At 32.9% G+C, this 22,691-nt stretch overlaps 1 protein-coding gene across 2 annotated transcripts; it reads left to right on the top strand.

The window, feature by feature from the left end:
• The first annotated feature begins 25 nt into the window (after positions 1 to 25).
• LOC128215778 (haloacid dehalogenase-like hydrolase domain-containing 5) lies at positions 26 to 21,629 on the top strand. 2 transcript variants are annotated; one of them, XM_052922347.1, is made up of 9 exons: positions 96 to 223; positions 471 to 532; positions 1,828 to 2,037; positions 7,172 to 7,375; positions 10,660 to 10,696; positions 11,391 to 11,565; positions 13,051 to 13,096; positions 13,692 to 13,831; positions 16,001 to 21,629. In XM_052922347.1, exons 3-9 carry the CDS (start codon positions 1,918 to 1,920, stop codon positions 16,386 to 16,388), a joined length of 1,110 nt encoding a protein of 369 aa, XP_052778307.1. In that variant the 5' UTR covers positions 96 to 223; positions 471 to 532; positions 1,828 to 1,917; the 3' UTR covers positions 16,389 to 21,629. The 2 variants fall into 2 exon arrangements, with proteins under 2 accessions (XP_052778306.1, XP_052778307.1); XM_052922346.1 differs by lacking the exon at positions 471 to 532 and having other exon boundaries at positions 26 to 223.
• Positions 21,630 to 22,691: the final 1,062 nt, after the last annotated feature.

Genomic DNA, 22,691 nt, shown 5'->3' with positions numbered 1-22,691 from the left:
CGAAGAACATCTATTAATTTAAGCCGAGATCCAGTCAACTTATGGCGTATGTGATTGGATAAAACAGACACACCTCCAACATACGAGGTCAAGGACGAAAATGGCAACTAAGGGCTGTAGTTGTATTCGATTTTATCGAGGGTTTTCTACTCGTGTAGGAAATATTTTGAACCCTCGTAATGGCAGTTTTGTACGACAACCTAGGCGCTACCTCAAGACTCAGGTAACTTTATCTTTTTCATTCTAAAATTTCGCGAATTTGCGGTTCTTATTTTGACATTTCAATGACAAAAGTTATTCTACAAAATTGGTCAGCTGTGTGGGATAAAAGTGGGTCGACTTTTTATTTTTAAATTGTTCTATTTTTTTCAGGTTAAATGTACTGTAGTTATTTACTGGTCCTAAAACTCATTTCACGCTTAAATTTATAGAAATTCTTAAATAACAACTGTTAAATTTGTTGTACGAAGTGAATGACTCGGTGTCGAGTACACAATGATGAAATAGTTGCAGTGCTTTGTTTTCATAACCTGTGAGTATGATAATATATTGGATCCGTTTATAACGTAATCATCAATTAATTTTTGATGTTGTTCTTCTATTTTGCTATTAACAATATTGTCGCATTCAGGCAATTGTCTCCCTACAATATATATTTTTGTATTTTGAGGAATTATTTAGATCAGCCTGATTTCTGTCTATTTTTGACCAACACATCTGAAAAATTGTCCCTTAAAGGCCTAGTTTAAGGAATGTCTGGCATGATAATCCACTGCTGTGCATCTTCTGCTAATTGCACTGGTGTCACAGTAGGGGCCATTTTCCTTTATATTGGTTTATTGGCTAAGGGCCATTTAGGGTCCAATATTATAATGAAACTTCCAAAATTGCACAGCAGGATACTCAGATTGGAGATCTGATTAGAAGGCACCAGGCAATTAGATTAAGATCAATACACAGAGGTTGTGTACTATACACCGATTTTTTTTTTTGGGGGGGGGGGGGGTCACTTATAGAAGACTGAAACTAGGCCTTTAATTGTTTCCCACTGGCATTAACCCCACGACATACTGGCACAGTCACTTTATTATATTCTCATAAAGTGTCACTGCCACTGTGTTACATTGTTTTTCAGTGTAAAATTTATTACTTAAAGTTTAAAATATTTCATTAACTCTGAAGTTTTATCATAAAGCAAAATTTGAGGCTGACAAAGAAGATGATGATTGGTTTTTGTAACAAGATAATTAAATACCTTTGCAGAATTAATTTATGTATCACTGAATTAATTTTGACAGATAGTATCATATACTGAGGATAAGTGTTAGTTCAGTGTAAGCGGCACAAGTGAAATGTACACTTTTGATGTTCACAAGGTGAAATTTATTGCAACTGCAGGCCCAAAAAAGTTTTTGTTTCCTTTAACATCCCTTTTAAAATGAGATAAGGTAGTTATAACTTTTTTCTATTTCTTTTTTTTTGAGAACTGGGATACTGGTCTCAACAGCCTATATCAATATTGAAGAAAGTTTTAAATATAAAATGGTCAGATTTTAACATGTTCACAAAAAAGCATATTTTTGAAATTACAAACAAAATCCATGGTTGGGATGAAAAAATAGGATATGAAATGGTATTTTTTTTTTGTGTGTAGGTAAAATCATTTCCGAAACGATGTTCTTGAAAATGTGTCCCAGCCCTGTGATTGCTTACAATTTTTAGGCATGAAGTGGGCTTAAACATATAATGGAGAAAAATATCAAAATTTTAAATGTTTTAAATTCATGAATTAATCTCTAAATAAACCACTGGAAATAATTCTTTCAGGATGGTAAAAGAGTGGACTTCGGCTTCCTCTTTGACATTGATGGCGTCATTGTTCGAGGTAAACAGGTGTTACCTCAGGCACGTGATGCAATGCGACTATTGGTCAGTGAGCAGAGGAAGTTTAAAGTACCAGTCCTGTTCGTTACAAATGCTGGCAACACCTTGAGGCAGGGAAAGGCAGAGGCTCTGTCAAATTGGCTAGATCTGGAGGTAATGTTTAAGCAGATTTAATATGACATTTTGAGTTCACAGGTAACAAATTGGATTTGGAAATATTAGGATGCAAGTTTTGTAATTTTGTCATTTATCCTTTGTGCTTTTATACAATCCAGAATTTGAACAATCTGACACAAAAGTTATTTTAAAAAGTGCATGGTTTGCAGGCTTGGGCTTATTTCGACCACATACCTATTACGTCAGTGTCATTCAAATACTTCTACCTTCAGTTAGAACTCGGAAACCAATCAAGAAAGTATTTTGGGAATGATAACTTAATTTCTCCCAAAATGGGGAAATTTGATTGCTAAAATCATTGAGTACCATACATGTAAATGTTATTTTTGACTCATAATCATCGCCAGGGATGAAACAATGGGTCAGAATATACCATCTGTATACCATAGTATGCCTACTAAATGGCTTAACTTGGTATTTTAACTCACGTCATTAATAGTGATTATGATCATTTACAAATATTATTTGCACCAAGTCTTATCACTGTGATCAAAATGTTTGTTTGGTTGCACAAAAATAGACATCCTGTTGTTAAAGTGCAGAACATTAAAGCTCACCCTAAACAAGCTCATTGTATAACCCATTTTAAGGTAACCTCAGTAGATCAATATTTAAAGTGCATAAATTGATTAAATTGTGCATGTCTATAAAGCAATTAGAGTTCAGTATTGAAGTGCATTGTATACATGATTCACTCGTGATCAATACTTATAAACATGTGTATCAGCTGATTTTGTATTGTTAAATTGGAATGCCATCCAATGAGCTTTTTTTTCTTTGGCGTAAGGCCAGACAGAAATTATTTTTGTTACAAGTTCAAAAAAACAGGCTGAATATGTAGAGTCAACATCTTGTTTTGGAAAATTATTTTATTGTGTACAAAATATGTATGTTGTTATTTTATTTACTTACCTACTGGTAAACAATCTGACATTTATGTTGCCAAGACAGTTTCACAATACAAACGCCCTGTATGCCACCAATGCATACAAATAACAGTGCCACATGGATTATGTGTATCCAATGCTTTGCAAAAATCATTTCAAACTGTACAATTTATTATCATGTTTATTCTCAAAATTATACTGTTTTTAAAGTTGCCGCCTGGTAAAAGAGGTTTTTATTAAAAAAAAATCAAAAAATGATTAAGGAGGAACTAAGTATGGTAAATCCGGTAACTGAACCCACAATATTAATTATGTTGCACTTAATTTGATCATTGGTGAGGAAATGACTGCCTGTTATTTCTTCCTTGATGATGAAGTTAAAAGTTTTCCTATTAAGTCAATTTAATGCAATTTATTTCTGCAAATTACTCATGCTTGAATGCATGGTTTTCTAATTGTTAACAACTCAGCAGCTTTTTATGGTTTATGTGCGGTTTATAGTGTCATTCGTGGTAAATAAATAAAACTAATTGCAAATGTTTATGACCATGCTATAAATATCTGTATTCCATGAATGATGTGAACAAATTTACCAATTTAGAACTTCATATATAGACATTAATGGATGAGAATTAATTGTTATGGAATTAACTTGAGATGAAAATTGAAATCCTCACAATTGAATATAAAAAACATACTTGGGATGTTATTAAATATTTCTTCTGATATTTTCATTTTTTAATAAAAAAAAAGATTAATGCCGATGAACAGATGAAACAACTCGGCATTATAGCAGATTCCACATACATGTACATAAATATTCTTTACTTTTATTAAGTATCTAATGTTAGGATTACATAAAACTGTTCGTCAGGAATGAACCTACATTATGTTCATACTGGGATAGATAAGTTTTATGTGTCAAAGTGTTATAATAAGCCATAAAATTAAAGTGAAAGTCAATGACCTTTAAAAGCTCCTAAATCACATGACGATGTTTCATTGTGGCCGTGAGCATATCATATATCAAAAATAGAGAAACTGTGAAAATTATTTTGAATATTAAACAAACGAGAACAGCTGAACTGAATATAAAATAAAGAAGAACAGCTAGTATATATATAGTTCCAAGTTTTATTGTGTTTATGGGCTCCAAGTGATAAAAATTACAGTTTATATATTAACGCCTTTCATTTATATAAAATGAATACAAACAAAAAGGTAATTAGTCTGCCATCACCGTTATTCCCCGGAACTGGGGGGGGGGTACAATTGACTGGTGCATAATAAAATTATGACCCTTTTCTATTGGTAAAAAAATCTATGAAGTATAGGTGAGAGTTCATTAACTTAATTCTCTGTGAATAATTAAAGTAACCTAGAGGAGCGTCAAGTAAGCAATGAGTGACCATTATTGGTTTCTTAATTATTCTCAAAGAAGTTAATTAATAAATTCTAAACAACTAAGTTGCTCCAAAATTCCATTAGCTTCAAAATTAAGCGGTGCACCTGTCAAAAAGACCTGTCAATCACTGCAAGCTCAGCGTTGGCACTGACAGTTCCGCCTTTACATATATATGCAAACAGTATAAGCGTTGCTATATGCGCATGCAAAGTTATAGCAATTTACTTAATCATTAAAATAAGTAACAATTCTTCACAAATAAGAAACAATAGAAATTATGTAGGACAAACTCTTCTATTTGTGTGGCAATTGGTAAGAAGATAGTGAGACAATCAGAAATGTTTGCTGCCTGCTCTACTTGAATTTTGTTTACACCTGGTTTTTGGACAAGTATTCTTGTATCTGGTTTATATTTACTCATGAGTTCACTGAGGCTTATGTTTTAACATAAAATTACATCCAAGGCCCTACAGAATAAAATATTTTTCTGCTTTAACATAACTTGTTTTGAAATGTAAATAGTATTTTCATTATCATTATTAACTTACCGTAGTCTGTTTTTATATTTAAGGCTAGTTTAATTCCAGGCTAAATTATATATATAGTTGAATATCAGGTTGCCCCAACTTTATTAAGTTTAGTGTTTAAGTAAATTTTAAATAAATAAATTCTATGGGATGAACTACATTTCACCTCAGAGTAACCTGCAGCTTTTATTAGACATTTTTATGTCTTAGTGACAGCAAATATATAAGATGACCACAAAGGTATAAGATGACCTCATGAAAGAAAAGTTGAGGACAAATAGTCAGTGACATATTGATAATATGTAATGTTCCAAATACTTATTTGAAAAACATGTTATTCAAGGGTTTCTGGTTAATTCAAGTCCTGTTAACAGCCGTACGTCATGTTTACAATGTGCCGCTGTATACTTGTGCATGCCAGGCAATGCAAGTGTTGCGTCATTAGTTCTTTTTTGCATTGCACCCCATAGTACAATGAAACCTGGCACAAGCTCAAAATCTACTTGTTGCAAAATAAGCCTGTTTGTTTGATTTTAGATCAATAAGTCCATAAGAAACTAATGCTCTGGTTCATGTAACATGCAAAAAAAAAGCAAGGTTACAATTAGATAGAGAAAACTTTTCTTTTGAAAATTATAATTTTGTGATTAAATTATGAATACCATTCTCATTGTATTGTTTACTAATACATACAGTAAATAGTACACATTCTGACGTTACTGTTGCCAACACAATTAAATGGAGGTATACAGGGTATAGTGGTGGAAATGGGCCTTGTCTTTACCTTCCAGGCGGCCCTGAAGTACAGGGTTACTGTGGTGGTTTTGTTTTCATGTTCAGAATAGTGAGGAATCAGCCTAACCTAGGATGCCCCTGGGGTTAAGGGGCTTTTGGCAGGGATTTTACCTGCAGTTTGTTTCCATTAGGATGTGGAGTTTACCGGAGGTCCGCTGGACCAAAAGTCAATGTCCCCACTATTCCCTGGACGTGTGGGGGGAGGATGTGAATGGTTACAATTGACTGGTGCATAATATTTTCAATGATTTTTGAACAATCAAATGTTTCAAAGTATATCATGTTTGTAACTCTTTTTCATATTTTTTTTTATTAAAGAGGTCGCATTTTATTTTATTTTAATTATTATTTGTTTTAATTACCCAAAATATGGGTCTGAACTTAAGAAAAAGATCGTTGGGTAGCCTGAACCACAACATTAGTTATATTTATGATAATGGCTAAAGGTTTAAAGCTTTATATATGGCAGATCTGGGTGGATATTATACTACAGTAAAGCCCCAAGTGTTATATACATAAAAATATGAATAAAGAACTATATGTCATTGACCTCAGCTATTTGTATATTTGTTTGCCTATTCATTGTTGGTAGGTTCTTCATAGAAAGGAAGAGGAACTATAATTCTGTTTAATGCTATTTTTAGTCCTAGTTTCTTACCTCAATAAGGATTTTTTTGCACTTCAGTATTAAATTTCATCGACTCTACACTGGGGAAATAATCGTAAATGTATTTGTACATTCTTCTACTGGGTAAAATTAAGTTGACAAACCACATGCAGAGCAAAAAAAAAACAAATCTGATTTTCGATTTTAAACTAAATTAAATCTTGTCCTTGAAAAAAAAAATGTCAAATTTATTATTGGTTACAGGACTGGTTGTAGTTTAAATTTGAGGCCAATTATAATCAGGGGTTCTAAAGTTCAGGATTGTGAGCTTTTAACTTCAAACTATTGTTTAGTTGTAATGATTGCTTAAAACATTTGCTCCCCGATCTGCCCTGGACTTACACGGGTTGAACAAGCTGACATGTTGGCTTTAAGTAGATGGAGCTAACGGGGTGGGGGTGGGGGTGGGGGGATGGCATGAATGTGAAATGGAATTGAACATAAATGGGTTTGGAAATAATTTCAAAGGGGGTCTGAGCATCTTAACCCTGCCCTTAAAAAATTGGCATGGATCCCTCAAATACCCCCCCCCCCCTTTCCTGTTTTACATTATCAGCTGTTAGAAAGAACACCTGATATTAAGTCAAGATTATAAATGTTAATCAACTTCCTTAAGATTATATGTAACATAATTATGTATAAAGCATTTATATGTATGTATGAATTATTTAAACTGTCAGCCATTTACCATAGTATCTGAGCGTCACAGGCTCAAAACTGCTACATACTAAGGAAAAACCAATGCACCATTGTGTTTTTTCACACTTTTTTGTCTGCCTCCTTAATGATTTGAGCATTTTTCATACAATTTTTCCAAACTCTTTTATAGGTCACAGCAGATCAGGTTGTGATGTCCCATAGTCCACTTCGGATGTTCAAACAGTTCCACAATAAACATGTGCTTGTGTCAGGCCAGGGGAAAATCGAGGAGATCGCCGCAGGACTGGGGTTTACCAACATTACAACGATCGATACACTGCGGCAATGTTTCCCGCACTTGGATATGGTAGATCACAATCGAAGAAAACCAGGGGTAGGTGTCTTTGTTATCTTCTTACATTATTGTCGCAAGAACTTCCATTTCCAAAGGTAATGTGTTCATGTTTATTAGCTTAAAATTTATTTGAAAATAAGTTATGGCAATTATGATACAATAAGTCTGTCTCAGATTTCAGAAAATGTGACTTCCATAGGCAAAATTTGTGGAAAGGCGAGAGCCATTATATTTGTTACGCACAATTGATTAATATTTAGTGGGCTGTCCCTTTCTTAAAATTGGATTATTAGGTAAAAAAAAGAGGTTAAAAGTATGTATGTAAGTATCTATTTATATATCAGGGGGGTACATGTATTCCGAAACTGCAAGGGTTTAAGTGAGGTTTTGGAGCTTGATATGCAAGACGGCGGTGTAACCATGACGAAATAGGATTTTTGGAACCTGTTTTTGCCATCTTGCATATCAAGCTCCAAAACCTCACTTAAACCCTTGTAGATTCGGAATACGTGTACCCCCCTGTATATACTCAGTTATTATTCCCATCCCATAACTAACAAACCCTAGTTTACACCTTAAAGCAGTAACTCTATATGAATACCATTGTCATTTGTGACTCAACCGTTCTAAGAGGTGCATGATTTTTTAAATACAATTTAAATCAAGTTTTATGTGTTCAATGTTTATCAAAGGTTTTGCTTATGGTCATGGCAACATAATCTTTCGATGAAGTGGCTTTCATCAAATTTGAAGACAGAGCAGGATACAAAAAAGAGATAAAATTCCTTCATATGATAGTTAAATCTGTAACTGGATGATGTAGTCACCTTAATAGTAACTATCACATAATTTGTTGGGTCAAACCAAGAGTGTACTAATTAAACCCTTATATTCAATGTCGCACAGTATCTTCTGGTTTTAACCCTACAAATTATTTTGTGCACGCTGTCACTGTGATATATAGTATTCTTTCAGGTAAACGACAATATTTATTATCCACTTACTTAAAGTTCATTGTTGGTTACATAAATCATGAAATATGTCTTTGACGTATAGTTGGAATCGCCCTCTTTCGCCTCAATGAATATAATCAGGCAAAGAAAATAACAAGCCAAGATTAGCCTCAATTTAAACCCCTGTGATCTTCTTTAATGGCTATGTTGTAAGAACTTGACATGTATACTAAAAGAAATTTTATTTGTAGCGTACACTATGTTGCATATTTATAAGTATATTACAGAATTTCTGGATAGAATGATTAAATTTAATGAACGGTCTAGTTAAATCTTTGTTTCATTGTCAGACATAACTCAAATCATACATAAAATATTTGTTTTACGTTTGAATGATACATTGAAAGATTACATGACAGGTAGCAGATTCTACATACTGTTACTCATATCATCGACGAAGTTATGCACCAGTCAATTGTAACCACAACCCCCCCAGGTCCGAGGGTATACTGGGGATAGCCGGGGAAATGGGCCATGTCTTTACCTTCCAGGTAGCCCTACAGTGCGGAGCTGATTGTGGTGGTTTTGTCTTCGCACAAAATATATAGTGGGGAATGCTGGGCCTTACCTAGGGTCCTTTGGGTGCGGGGGCATTTGGCGGGGTTTTTACCAACAGTTCATCCCCGTAGGCTGGGGATTTTGCAGTTTGTTTCCATTAGGATGTGGAGTTTACCGGAGGTCCGCTGGACCTAAAGTCAATGTCCCCGCTATTCCCCGGACCTGGGGGGGGGGGCGTGGTTACAATTGACTGGTGCATTATCAAGTTGCAGAAAATAGAAATAGTTTTGTTTAATTGTATTACTGGTAAAATCGAAATGAGATGTGTCATGTCTTTATTATTTTTAAGTTTCGGACCAAAAGCGTAGGTATTAAAATGATAAGTCAGACACACAGTTTGTAACTATTATGGCATAAATGGAATTTAGACTGTTAACAGGTGTAGGAATCATTAATGTCATAGCATAAATTATATAAATTAGACAGACTGATGTTGAGATCAAATATCATGCATAAATATATATTTTCATGAAAACTATTAATAATGCACTCCTTGACCTTTACATAGAAACCAATATAATTTTGCCATTTATTATTGCATGGTATTCATTAACCTTTGTGCCATTTTCACAAACCTAAAATAAATCATCAAAACTAAATGGTGCGCATGGTCACTGAATTTCAGCTCCTATTTATTCACTGCATTCTTTCTTGATTATATTAAGTGTTTCTACCTGTTTTTCACCATTTTTTTGCCTGCGTCCTATTTGAGAGGGACAGCCAGTCAGAAAGTAACAATTATGATTCTACAATAATATAACAATAACTTAGCATTAACAAATTTTGCCTACAGAACCATTTTCATGGCCTCTTTTCTGAAGTCTGAGGCAGACTGAAAAAAAAACTGGATGCTTTTAATGTTAGCTGTTTAAAATGTACTGGAAGTCTTGAGATATAAAATTAAATACAAATGGTCATTATAGTGCTAAATACAAAAGTGGAACACTTTTGTAACATGGTATGATAAAAAATAAATGGAAATCACATTCAAAGTAACAAATATTTCTCAATAATATGAAGAAAAAGCTTGCACTTGAAGCATTTGAAAAAATGACTTTAAGGGTTGAATATTGTGTGTATTAATTTGAAGAATTGATTTAATGAAAACAGATGGTGCCCAAACATTATAGTTATGTTAATCAGTGTGTTTATACCACGTGATAAATTGCGTCATAAATGCTACATATGTCGGAAGACAATATTTTGCTTTGAATGAAGACTAAAAACAAAGACAACTTTATTATTTATTCGCCAATTTAAATGAAACAAAGCGCAGTCTACGCCGCTTACAGAGCTCCACCCTCAGTCTTTTACCAGAGTTTGATAAGGGGTTTAGTTTTTCCAGGCACCTTGACAAACCTTTTCAAAAAACCGCCGCCTGGTGGAGCACTCAGTTAAAAACATTAGTTTGGAAACAGGTTTGTCGAAGTGTTTGAGGAAACATCTCACCTAATCAAACTCTGGTAATAAAATGAAAGTGGGGCCCTTTAAGCAGCATTGACTCTCATTTGTTTCATTTAACTAAAATGGTAAAGAAATAGAAAAGTTATCTTTGTTTTAAGTCTTAATTTTTAAGCAAAATGATGCCTTCGGATGTAGCATATATGATGTAATTTTATCATGTGGTAAACACACACTGATAATGAAAAAGAAAATTGTATTTTTTCATTGTATGTATTTTGTAGAAATCATAGCATTAGATGCTATGATGAGCATTAATGAATGCCATGTTTAAACATGTTTTATTTTCAGCCTTGTGCCTTTGAAGAGTATTTCCCGAAAATTGAAGGTAAATAAGGCCCTTTGGATGAAAACAAACCATAAGTTTTATTAACTCTTTGTCCCTAATGTTATGTTCCTACTATTAATTATGCAGTTATTTCTTTATTTCAGGATTTATATAGTAAATGAGAACTAAAGAACTAAAGCCACTATTTTCCCTGCCTCATTAAATGCATGTTTGTTAATAATGACATTTCATTTTTCCTGTATATTTTTTAATATGTATTGATATAGGTCTATTAGGTTAAAAAAAAAAAAGTATGAAAAGATTTTTTTGGAAATTATGTTACCGTGGTAATGTTTCTGCTTAGGCCTGAAATAAAATTTTAACTGCTTCCTGTCCCATGACTGACCCCAAAAATTGGCCCTTCTCAAATGATTAAATTGCTTAAAGTGCAATGGTATTTTTAATGTTTTGTACATTTTCTCTAGCATTCTAGCTGTATTTTTCTCCTTTATGTAATTCAGCAGTATGTTTTATGTTTATGCATCTCTGACCCAGTAGGAAAAAGAAGATTAAAATTGTAAAAGTTTGTTTTTTAGTCTGAAAAGTAATATAAAGAAATACGTTTATTGACCGATCAATCCACACTCAATCTACCTTGGTCATGGGAGAGGACAGACAATATTTTAAGTCTGGCCTTACATGAAAAGAACTCAAACTTTTGGAACATAGTTGCTCATAGCACTCGCTCTTTCAGCTGTAATTTTATTCGGAGAACCAGTACGATGGGAAACAAATCTTCAGCTGATTATAGACGTGTTGATGACGGACGGGAAACCATTCACCGCGCTTCAGGAGACGCCATACCCTCATATTCCAGTCCTTGGCTGTAACATGGATCTACTGTGGATGTCGGAAGCTTGCATGCCAAGGTTTGACATTATTAAGACTGGATTTCTAGAAAGTATGAGAATGAATTTTGTAGAATTTATATTTCATCTCTTCAAACTATCTAATCAGAACCAAATATTTTATTCACTCTATTCTGGTCATTGGCATACGTGACTTTGTCCAATAAAATATAATGCCATATACTTTATGATCTAGTCAATGTACCTGAATAAAATGTAAGAATTATAATTTCTACAGTTGTTCACACTCCCTTGCTAATTGTTTAATGTATAATACATGAACATTGACCTACATGTTTACTCAATGTATAATTTTCTAAATGACAAAAAATCATAAAGACCTAGATGCCCAAGGACTTGTAATAGTCATGAAGGTTATATGGCATACTATAGATTTTAAGCCATATAATAATACAATACATGCCATGTCATGGGCAAAATCAATAATCATGTTAATACTGCCGATTTAATCTATTGTTCATGGAGTTAAGGAAGGAAACATTAGGAAGTACCAAGCTAAATATAGGCCAAACTTGATATTACTTTAAGTGTTTGTTTATGACGACTATCAAATGTTATGTAGCACAAAGTTACCAAGTATATTGTAAGGCTCTATTGAAAAGTTTCCAAAAGTACATAATGAACCCCATTTTGCAGTCATAAAAATTTAGATTTTAAAAACTAACATGTTTCATTGTGTAAAATATTTATTCTACTTACATAAATCCTTATATTACAGATCAAAACATTTTTATTGTCCGCGCCAAGATTTTTATTCATCCCAAAAAAATATTTTTGATAAATTTGATAACCTCATATGCTTATTTCACTATGAGCTTAAATGTCATGCTGTTGCGACATAATAATCGCAATTGCATTAAAGGTTGTTGTTGTTGTCGTTTTTTGCAAATAAACTAAGCAAAAACTACTCATTTATTGGTAATAACAGCAGGATCATGATGTTTATTTTTGCAACAAAGATTGATTCAATTTGTACAGCCTTAATATGTGAATTCCACTAGAAGGTTTTCGAAACTTCTAAGACTTTAAGTTCAGATTGTGCCATGTTTGAAAGCTGCAATTTAATTGGTGGTTGATGTTAAACCAATGCAAAATGTTCATGTATGGATTTGCAGAGGTGTAATGATCGTGTCAATCTCATAGCAAGTTACGGTAGTTCATGGTGATACCTCAAAGTATATCCCAAAATCGCTGAAAGTTGATACATGCCATGTTGTACTTGATTTGAACTTCACTTGAGTTCAGGCAGATTTAAAATTAGTTGTGCATCAAACAAATGAAATGCTAAGACCATTTGCAAACATTTGTTTATAAAAATATAACATAGTAATACAAATCACACTAGAAGAACTACAGAGCTTTTCAGATTATTATTCTGATGAATTCATAACAATTTAGGTTTAAAGTCTTTCATTGATCTGATAAATCTCATAATAATTCACATTAACTTTGTTTTATATATTATATTTAATCCTTTATTTGCAGATTTGGGCATGGCTGTTTTCTTCACAGTTTAGAAAGCTTATATCAGGTATGATTTTTGTAATTATAGATTGATATAAATGTAAGGACATGTGCAAACTGTTGCATTAAATTGTGCCTTCAAGAGCTAAATTTCATAAGCATGTTATACACTAAAATGCAAGTTGTATGCATTCAACATTAGCAATTGAAGCCATTTGCATAAACCTGCTTATTAACTCTTTGGTATGGTCTTAGTTAGCCAAAATGATTATTGATTGGTGAATAACTATCCAATAACTATTATCATCCAATAAAATTATTTTAATTTGCAAACTGGCCAAAAGATGACCTAAAGACAACTTATCAACACATTATACATTGGATGCAGATCTGCAAGAGCAATAAAGTATAAAAAAATAACCAAGGTATCTGATCTAAGATATATTAAACTACATATTATTTTCTGCAGTTGGGCATGACTTTTTTTGTGCAAAACCATTTGGAACTCCCATATTGTTTCAAGGCAATACATTTCCCCCAACAAGGGCAATCCCTGCTATGCAACCATATGTGCCTATAAATCTACAAAATATACTTCTTTATTTGTTAACCATATGGTTTGACAAATGGCACCAGGTTGATAGAGCTTCTTTTCTCTTCAGAAAATCTCTGGTCGGGAGTTGAAGTACACAGCGCTAGTCGGCAAACCAAGTGAACTGACGTACCATCATGCCGACTATCTCCTCAACCAGCAAGCTCTAGACTTGAACATGGATGGCATTAAAACAATCTACTGTATAGGGTAAATGACAATTAATAACTAGTATAATAAGTATGATTTTCAATGTATTTTTAGCTTGTTCATTTTTTTTTAAAGATTTTTAGCTCTACTGGCCAAAGGCCAGAAGAGCTTATGCGATGGTAATGTGTACCTAGTATGTGCGTCCATGCGCCTGTAAACAATTGCTTGTGAACACGATACTGTCTGAACACAATACTGTCTTCAGTTTTGATTGTATCTCGATGAAACTTGTACAGTATTTAGATATCCATTAGAGCTCGGTTCCTTTCGAAAACCAGCCAGATCCGCCCATGCATGCCTAGATTATGGGCCTTGAAAGTATAAAAAATCAGTGTGTCTGTAAACAATTGCTTGTGAACATGATACAGTCTTCAGTTTTGATTGTATCTCGATGAAACTTGTACAGTATCTAGATATCCATTAGAGCTCAGTTCATTTTGAAAACCAGCTAGTTCGCCCATGCATGCCTAGATTATGGGCCTTGAAAGTATAAAAAAAAGCTGTTGTGTAAACAATTGCTTGTTAACATGATACGGTCTTCAGATTTGATTGTATCTTGATGAAACTTGTACAGTATTTAGATATCCATTAGAGCTCGGTTCCTTTCGAAAACCAGCCAGATCCGTCCATGCATGCCTAGATTATGGGCCTTGAAAGTATAAAAAAAATATTTGCGTCTGTAAACAACTGCTTGTGAACAAAATACTGTCTTCAGATTTGATTGTATCTCGATGAAACTTGTACAGTATTTAGATAACCATTAGAGCTCGGTTCCTTTGAAAACCAGCCAGATCCGCCCGTGCATGCCTAGAGTATGGGTCTTGAAAGTATAAAAATATGCTATATTTAGCCAAGTCTACATGAGCAAAGTGTTTTTTAACCAAGTTTACATGTAAAGTCACAATTGTTTGTGAATGTTTGTTCAAATTATGCCCCTGGGGTCATTACTGGCCACGCCCCCGGGTTCACAGGTTTTTTATACTTAAATTGGGAAATGTTAAAAACCTTTTTGTCTAAAACAGCTATGCTGATCCTTGCTTTTTTGAAAAAGGCTTAATTTAGTGGTCCACTACCATGGTTTAATTTTTAAAGCTACGCAATGAAATTTTGACCATGTGTACATTTTTGCAAACGAGCATCAATGTTGTCCTCGGATGTCCTTGACTTTAACCTTTTGACCAACTTTTTTATTTTTAAAGCTACAGAAATGAAATTTTGACCATGAGTACAGTTTTGAAAGCAAATATGTTTTACCCTAAGATTACCTTTACTTGGCACATATTAAAATAGTTCATGCAACTAGTCTGCTTACAACACTTTCTGTCCTCAGATGTTGAACGTGCATTGTTTTCAGCTAACCCAAACACTAAAAGTGAACTATATATTTGTTGCCTATTACTCATATGTACATGCTCTGGATTGAAATTGACCACAAGAGCCATGCCAGTAGAGCATAGGCCCTCTTTGGCCTCTTGTTTTTATAGCTTTGTTGTTGTTTGATGGCAATGGCTGAATGTCATGCTGAAAATGTTAACATTACTGCAAAAATGCTCAACATATCAAATGAAACTTGGTATACATGTTGCCAGAGACAATACGCACATGGAAACCAATGCCAAAAATCATATCTTGTTAATTGTTGAGTTATGGCCTTTGTTGGTATTCACTTAATTGCTCCCTTGTTGATGTACACTGCAAAATAGCAAACAATGAACACCCTTTTATGGACTTAATCAGACACTATCCACTTCAGAGTTAATTATCTTATATGCACTACACAAACACTATTGTGTAGGATTTTCGTACCGTATATTACCGTAACAAATAGTTTATAAAATGTAATTTTATCTTAATCATTAAGAAGGGAAGAGCAAGTAACTTAGATCATGAAGTGTTTTCAACATGCAGGGCATGACTATGACATCATGTTTGTTAAATTGTAAAACTGCAGTTCTTAATGAATGAGCAGGGTACTTATTAAAGGCCAATAGTCGATCTCATTTGCTGGAAATGTAGGCAATTTCATTGGCTGAAAATGAAGACAACTTCATTGGCTGGAAATGTAGGTGATTTCATAGGCTTTATATGTAGGCGATTTCATTGGCTGATAATGTAGGTATATTTAATGATAGTGAAATACCACAACATTAATGATTTAATCTTTTTCAGTGACAACCCAGAATCTGACATCTACGGAGCCAACCTGTATAACAAGTACTTACAGAAACGAGTCCATCGTGTCAAGAAACCGATCCAACAAATAATTGGTTCACAGGCAATAGAGCTGGACGATTCGGATTCTGAATTTGAATCTGATATTCCAGCTGAGCTTAGCGGAATGTATGCCGATATGTGTAAATCGATTTTAGTATGCACGGGTATATACTGCTCATCAAGAGACTATGTGACGTACGGACGACCGCGTACATCCAACCACAATCACAGAGACTTTGTGCTTGACCCAGTTTTGACTCAACCACGTTATGTGACTCAAAATGTGTTTGAGGCTGTGAAACTTGTGTTTGAAAAAGAACGCGTCGCAGGCTGGGCTAGTTGATGACAGCTTTAACACATAGTCTCTAAGCTCTCTGTGTTATTATCAGATAATCTCGATGTTTTTAATGGCTTTTTTAAGAGACTTGCATGTTGTGGTATTACTGAATAGACCAAAAAATTACGGGGATGATTTAAATTGAAAATCAAATGTTAGATAGATGATGATTAAGTATGTGAGAGAATAGATTCTTATTTATAAGTGCCATTATATCTGAATTTGAGCAAAATTTACTTTTAGTAACAACCAGCATTGATAATTAATCTGTTTTATTAAAAAACTCAAAAAAGCTTTGTTTGAATTCATTATCTGCACGTAATCAAGGGATTGGTAAACAAGTTAATTTGCAAATGCTTTCATTCTGGTAATTTTAAACAGAAAAATACATATAAATACAGTCAACTAAAGGCATATAAAATAAAAACAAAACATATCTTTATTATAAAATAAAAAGAGCTTAGCCACATGCATCAGATTTAATTTGTTATACTTGTACTCTCATCCTGGTTTGTTTTTTTATTTATTTTCGTTGAAAGTGCTTATATTTGTTTTTCTGCACTTAATGAGCGAAACCAGAACAGATCTTCCTTACGTAGTTGATGTTTTGGTTGTGAGGTTATTTGTTTTGCAACTTTTAAGACATGTTCGGTTTAAGAGACAAGCTCTTAAAAATGCAAATGACATGAAGTACATCTTACCTGTCACGTCTCCATTTATTGCAATGACAAATGGTTTCCTTTTGAATTTTGTGCAAACATTTATTTTCCTTATGCATGGATTGAGAAATTAAAAGTACTTCTAATTGTCTTAACATTTACGATGTCATTCACAAGAATGTTTTTGTGTCCGGTTTAAGAAGCCAATCCATGCATACTTTGCATGTTACTTGATGAATGAATAATTTCTGTTATCCATTAAAACATACATATGAATTGTATGCTATCACTTTATTATTAATCAAAGTTAAATCTAGATTTGTTCAGGTAATTTTTTTAAATGATGTCGAACTGTCCTGATATAAACATTGATTTAGAGTGATTTTCTGATCACATGACTACCTGGACAAATGAATGCTCATCCATAGTTTAGTTTAGTGCACGTGGACTTGGGTTCAATATATTCTTTTGTTAACTTAAGTAGGTATTTATTGAGAGTGTAATCTGAATTAGCATTATATAAATTAGTTGACAGTATTACTATGTTATGGCAAAAACAAGTGAAAGGTTATAGTTAACCTTATTCTTGTATAACGTAACCTTTAAATGTTATATGTCTTTTAACAGAAATTATCCATATACAATTCATTAAAAATCAAGCCTTTGAATTCAAGTGTTCAGATTTTTTAATCTTAATTTGTTGTTGAACAATAACAATGATAGGATCAACAGCTTACTGATTACCTAGTAATAAAGTTGCATAGAAGGAACCACACGTAACATTCTACCTTTGAGGAATCTCATCATAGATATTACTTTCATTAAAGAATCATTTATACATTACCTGTTATATAAACCTGTCAAATTCACAAGAATGTCAGTCTGCTTAGGTTTATGTTATGTATGAATTTAAGTAGTTCATAAAGTAACTCTTGTGCATTTTAAAAAAAAAATGATATTAATACATAATTTTTTATGTTTGTAGTACAAAGATTTATTGTTTTATTGTGTTTATAAGTTATAACTTATATATATAAAGTTGCATATAAGTTAAGATTGAAATATTGTTTGGTTTCGTTTACATATTCACTGTGTGGGAAGGGACACCGGATATAGCTCAAAAAGTGATAAGTAAACAGACAATTATGCAGTTGTTTTAATTTACCAGAGGTAAGATCTTGCTGTGTTAACGCATATCTACCGTATCCACAATAGACAATAGAGCAAGTGTTTGAACTAATAGATGAATGCTAAATTTGGCCTATGGTATACTTTAAGTGCTTACGATTTAGCAGACCTCGTAAAATGTTTCTTCAAATCTGAGATGATCACCTCAAAACTTACTGAATTTCGACAAATATTGTTATTTTTAGGAAATATATCAAATAAATAAAAAATCTGAATCAAAGGATTTCACAAGAATAAGCTCAACTATTTTTATTGTAAGAAATGGCAATGTAAATTTTAAACTTCTAAAGATATGCCCTTAGAAATGTTCACAGTACTGTACTGGGGATAGCCGTACTGTACTGGGGATAGTTTCAAAGTTGAGAAATATGTGTCCTGGTGATAACATGTAAAATGGGACAAAAATTGATAGTAACACTGTTAATATACATTATACATGTATATGTCTATTTCGAACTTTCAAATAATCAGCAAAAAGTGAGAGTACAATTTGATAAGAAATTATTGAGCAAACTTAACATGAGTTTGGTCCATGCTCTCCTAAATGAACGTATATATGCAAGCTTCCTAAATATCAAGGTTGGTCACAATACATTCTTTATCACTGAAGTGAACGAGCAGAGACCATTATTCTGTTCTAAGTAATACCAAGATCGACCCAAGCTTAGAAAAAAGCTTTATGTGTTCCAAATTTGATCGCAATATCTCATTCCCTACTGGTGACTTTCTGTTTGCAAAAACGTACCTACTTGAAAGCAATATTATATATATGAATAGCAAACACCACATACATTCTACGGTCATATGTTTTGTGTTACTCAATAAATCAAATTACCGGCGTATTTCAAATATTTAGATATTGATGCTTGTGAAAAACACATCATGGTTGACTAATATGTATGAATGAAACAGTTTTAAGTGCATACAGATACAAAGAACAACAACATGTTTTTGCTCTCATCCCTCGATATGGACAACCTCGAACAATTTCCATCGAGCTCGCGTATAGATTATTTGCTTCATCTATCCCCAGTAAACTGCCAGGGCATCCAAAGTTATGAATATTTCCGTAACAGCAAAAGATATTATATTGATATTTTACACATTACTAGATTATAAAATTACAATGAAATCGCTCGATTCAGTTTTTATTCTTATTTTCAATTTGTTGATTTATGTTTGAAATCGTACCACATAATTGAACATTTGTGAGCGATCATTCAACTTTCGGCAAGAATTGCGCTATTATACAAAAGAGGAGACACATTTCCATCATAGTCGTATATTGCACAGTATCAAGTAATTCAAAACTCTTCGATTTTGTTAAATATATCACAATAAAATACAAAAATATGATAGAAAACTGTCCATGTGTCAAAATCAAACGCTTATCGATTGGTCACTTTTTGAGCTATATCCTGTGTCCATTCCCACACAGTGCATATTATACATGTATCTATACCCTACAGCAGAACATGATACACACTTTTTTAACTGCACAAAGAAATGGGTTACTACTCTTATGACAATAGGAACGTTGCTTTGGTTCAGATACCAGTGCCAAAAAATTATAATTATGCTCTTGTAAATATGTACCTTGGATCAATCAGGGCTTCTAAATGTTTGGAACCTCAATCAGTCCGGACCCGACAACATCCCTCCCCCCATCAAATTCTGCAGTGTTTCCAACAAGGAACGCTGCGATCATAATTAATTAAATGCGGCCTTCAGTCACATGATCAATACTTACCTGATAATCTTAACTAAAAGAAAAGTCCATTTTCATAATACTTAAGGTAAATGAAAATATACAGCTTGTCGTCTGCAACATAACTCTTATATAGTTTTCATCCTACTGTTTCAAATGTAACGGTATGGAACATCATTATCTAATTATTGGTCACATACTTGGCTGATGGTTAGAAATTTGTTTATTAAACAAAGTTCTAACCATCAGCCAAGTATGTGACCAATAATGTTTAAGTTAACAACGTAACTGTTTTTAACTACAATGTTGTTATATTTCAAACTATGTTTTGCTCTTAAACTTTCATGGTCAGATCTGTGATCTGCAGTACTTCTAGTACAGTTTGAGACAATTGTTTCAGCTGTACATGTTTTATTAAAATATATATAAGCATATCATAAATTACTCCACATATTACAGTTAACAATGATGTTGTTAACAAAGTTATTGATTTTAACAAAGTTCTGAACAATTTGCCAACTGTTTGGATCAGGTTGGAATATATATATATTGTATTTTGTATCATGTTAAAAGATAAGTCAAATATAAAGAAACACGCATGTATACATATATATATATATGTGTGAATCATTTTACACACATGAGAATGTGTATGTTACATTGTATTAGTACTAGTGTATGTGAACATATACATATGAATTATTTTACACACATTAGTGTGTTAGGTACAGTGTATTTGTAATCAAATATTAGTATACGTGTATGTGAACAGATACATATACTTTTTCTTACACCCATCTGTATGCATTAGTTACACTGTATTTTGTAATCACACAAATATATTGTGTGGTCCATGTCCAGTAACAATCAGCATTAGAATTATCACACTCATTTCATTTTTCGATCTTCATGATCTCTTATCGGCCTTGGCTGAAACATTAATATCATCATGTCTAGCATAAATTTCCATTCAGAGATATATTTTATGATAATTTGTTATAATTTCATCACTTGTGTTTAGTTTTGATCATAACACATGTTATGATTTTTATGAGCATTTTTTTACCATAATGAATATTTTGTGTATCGTTATTGTTGGGGAAAAATCTTTTTTCCCTTGAATACACAATGTTATGTTATAAGTTAATGATTTTTATTGAATTCAGTGCTAATTTGTCTACTATAAATTATTGTTTTTAAAACTAAGATATTGTCCTGAATTGCAATATAGCCTTTTTTGCCAAGTATGGGTCTGTATTTCATTATATTATTTGATATATTTTGTTGTATTCATGAAAAGAAGTGATACTAAAAATATACGAATTTTTTCAAAGTTTAACCAGTTTTGTGCAGTAAACTTCACACAAACAATCTATTACTTTTTGGGGCAATAAGAGAGTCAGAAACAATGTATAAATTTTATTGCACTTGTTAACGCTTGAAATATGATCAAGTATTTTCAATGACAGAATGATAAATTATGTCATAACATTTCATTTACCCTTGAAATTAAACAGGGCTTATGCCTTTCTCTGGTATTGATTATATGTTCCTTCCATTATAATTTTGGTTATTTATCTGCGCTGCTACTTTTTCTTTATCATTCACAATCATTCACAACATTCTGGAAAACTGGAAAGCTTTGAATGTGATATTTTACCACAGGGTTGGAAATAAACCAGTGAAACATAAGTGGTTTGTTTTTATTCTAATATTTGATTAATAATATACAAGTTTGTCCTTGATTACAAAACAAGACAGAACAACGACCGCTGACGAACGAATTTTAACTTTAACCGCCCCTGGTTACCGTATTTCAATTATAACATGTCACTGGTCAAATGTGATATAATTTGTAGTCTTCATCAAATCCGATTACCAACTAATTTTCACGTGTTGACGACAATGCATACATTCATAATATACTTGTAAAGTTGAAATTATTGGCAACTGTCATTTATATGAAGCTTATCTGAATCACGTGGTCCTTGGTTGACCTAGCTTAGACAAAACATCATGTGACTGTTTAATCGTAGCGTAACAACTAGTCATCGGGATGGACATCTGTTGGCAAGTGGCCGTGTTCTGACCATTACAGCAATACTATCTATTATTTGGTGAATGTCAGCTTATTTGTTGTAGTGGATGCATAAGGTGTTTCTTCCCTATTAGTGAGGGTCTTTTTGGAAATAATTGCACTATTAATTCTAGAATTTAGCTGCTTTGCATGGTGATGGTATGAGGTATTGCGAATATTTTTCAAGCCAGACCCCAAGCGACAGATCAAGGGGTCCCCCAAAATCCAAGATGGCCGCCATTTATAGTTAATTAGATAGATAAGCTTATTTCTAGGTAAATATCGGCTATACACAAATCCAATAAACAGTAATCTGCTGTTAGTAGAAATAGGCTATAGAATAAAACACTTAAGGTCAATTCAAGGTCAGGGTCAAGGTCATATTAAGGTCAATCAATAAAAATTTCGAAAAATATACGATATAACATAATAAATCGAAGTATGTTAATGTCATAATGTTGTACTATAAGTTTGTTTTGCATAATATATTACAAACTATGTTTCTGCTGTAAACAATGTATATAATTAATACTTATATAACTTTATTATTCAGGGAAATATCATAAGCAATACCATAAGTAGATCGTGTAAAGCAGCCACACTGGTTGCATTTACTACAGAGGGCAAGTTTTTATAAATTATGGGTATGGTAAACCAAGCTTACACAATAAAGACAT

Source organism: Mya arenaria, chromosome 14, assembly GCF_026914265.1.
Source record: "Mya arenaria isolate MELC-2E11 chromosome 14, ASM2691426v1".
In the NCBI taxonomy this organism is placed as follows: Eukaryota; Metazoa; Mollusca; class Bivalvia; order Myida; family Myidae; genus Mya; species Mya arenaria.
The sequence above is the reverse complement of the archived record's forward strand: the minus strand, read 5'-3'. Positions and strand labels throughout refer to the sequence as shown.

Coding starts and splice junctions, on each gene's coding strand:
- LOC128215778 (XM_052922346.1), top strand. CDS start 101: ATGGCAACTAAGGGCTGTAGTTGTATTCGATTTTATCGAGGGTTTTCT. Junction 224..1,827: donor GGCGCTACCTCAAGACTCAG/GTAACTTTATCT, acceptor TAATTCTTTCAG/GATGGTAAAAGAGTGGACTT. Junction 13,097..13,691: donor GTTTAGAAAGCTTATATCAG/GTATGATTTTTG, acceptor TTTTCTCTTCAG/AAAATCTCTGGTCGGGAGTT.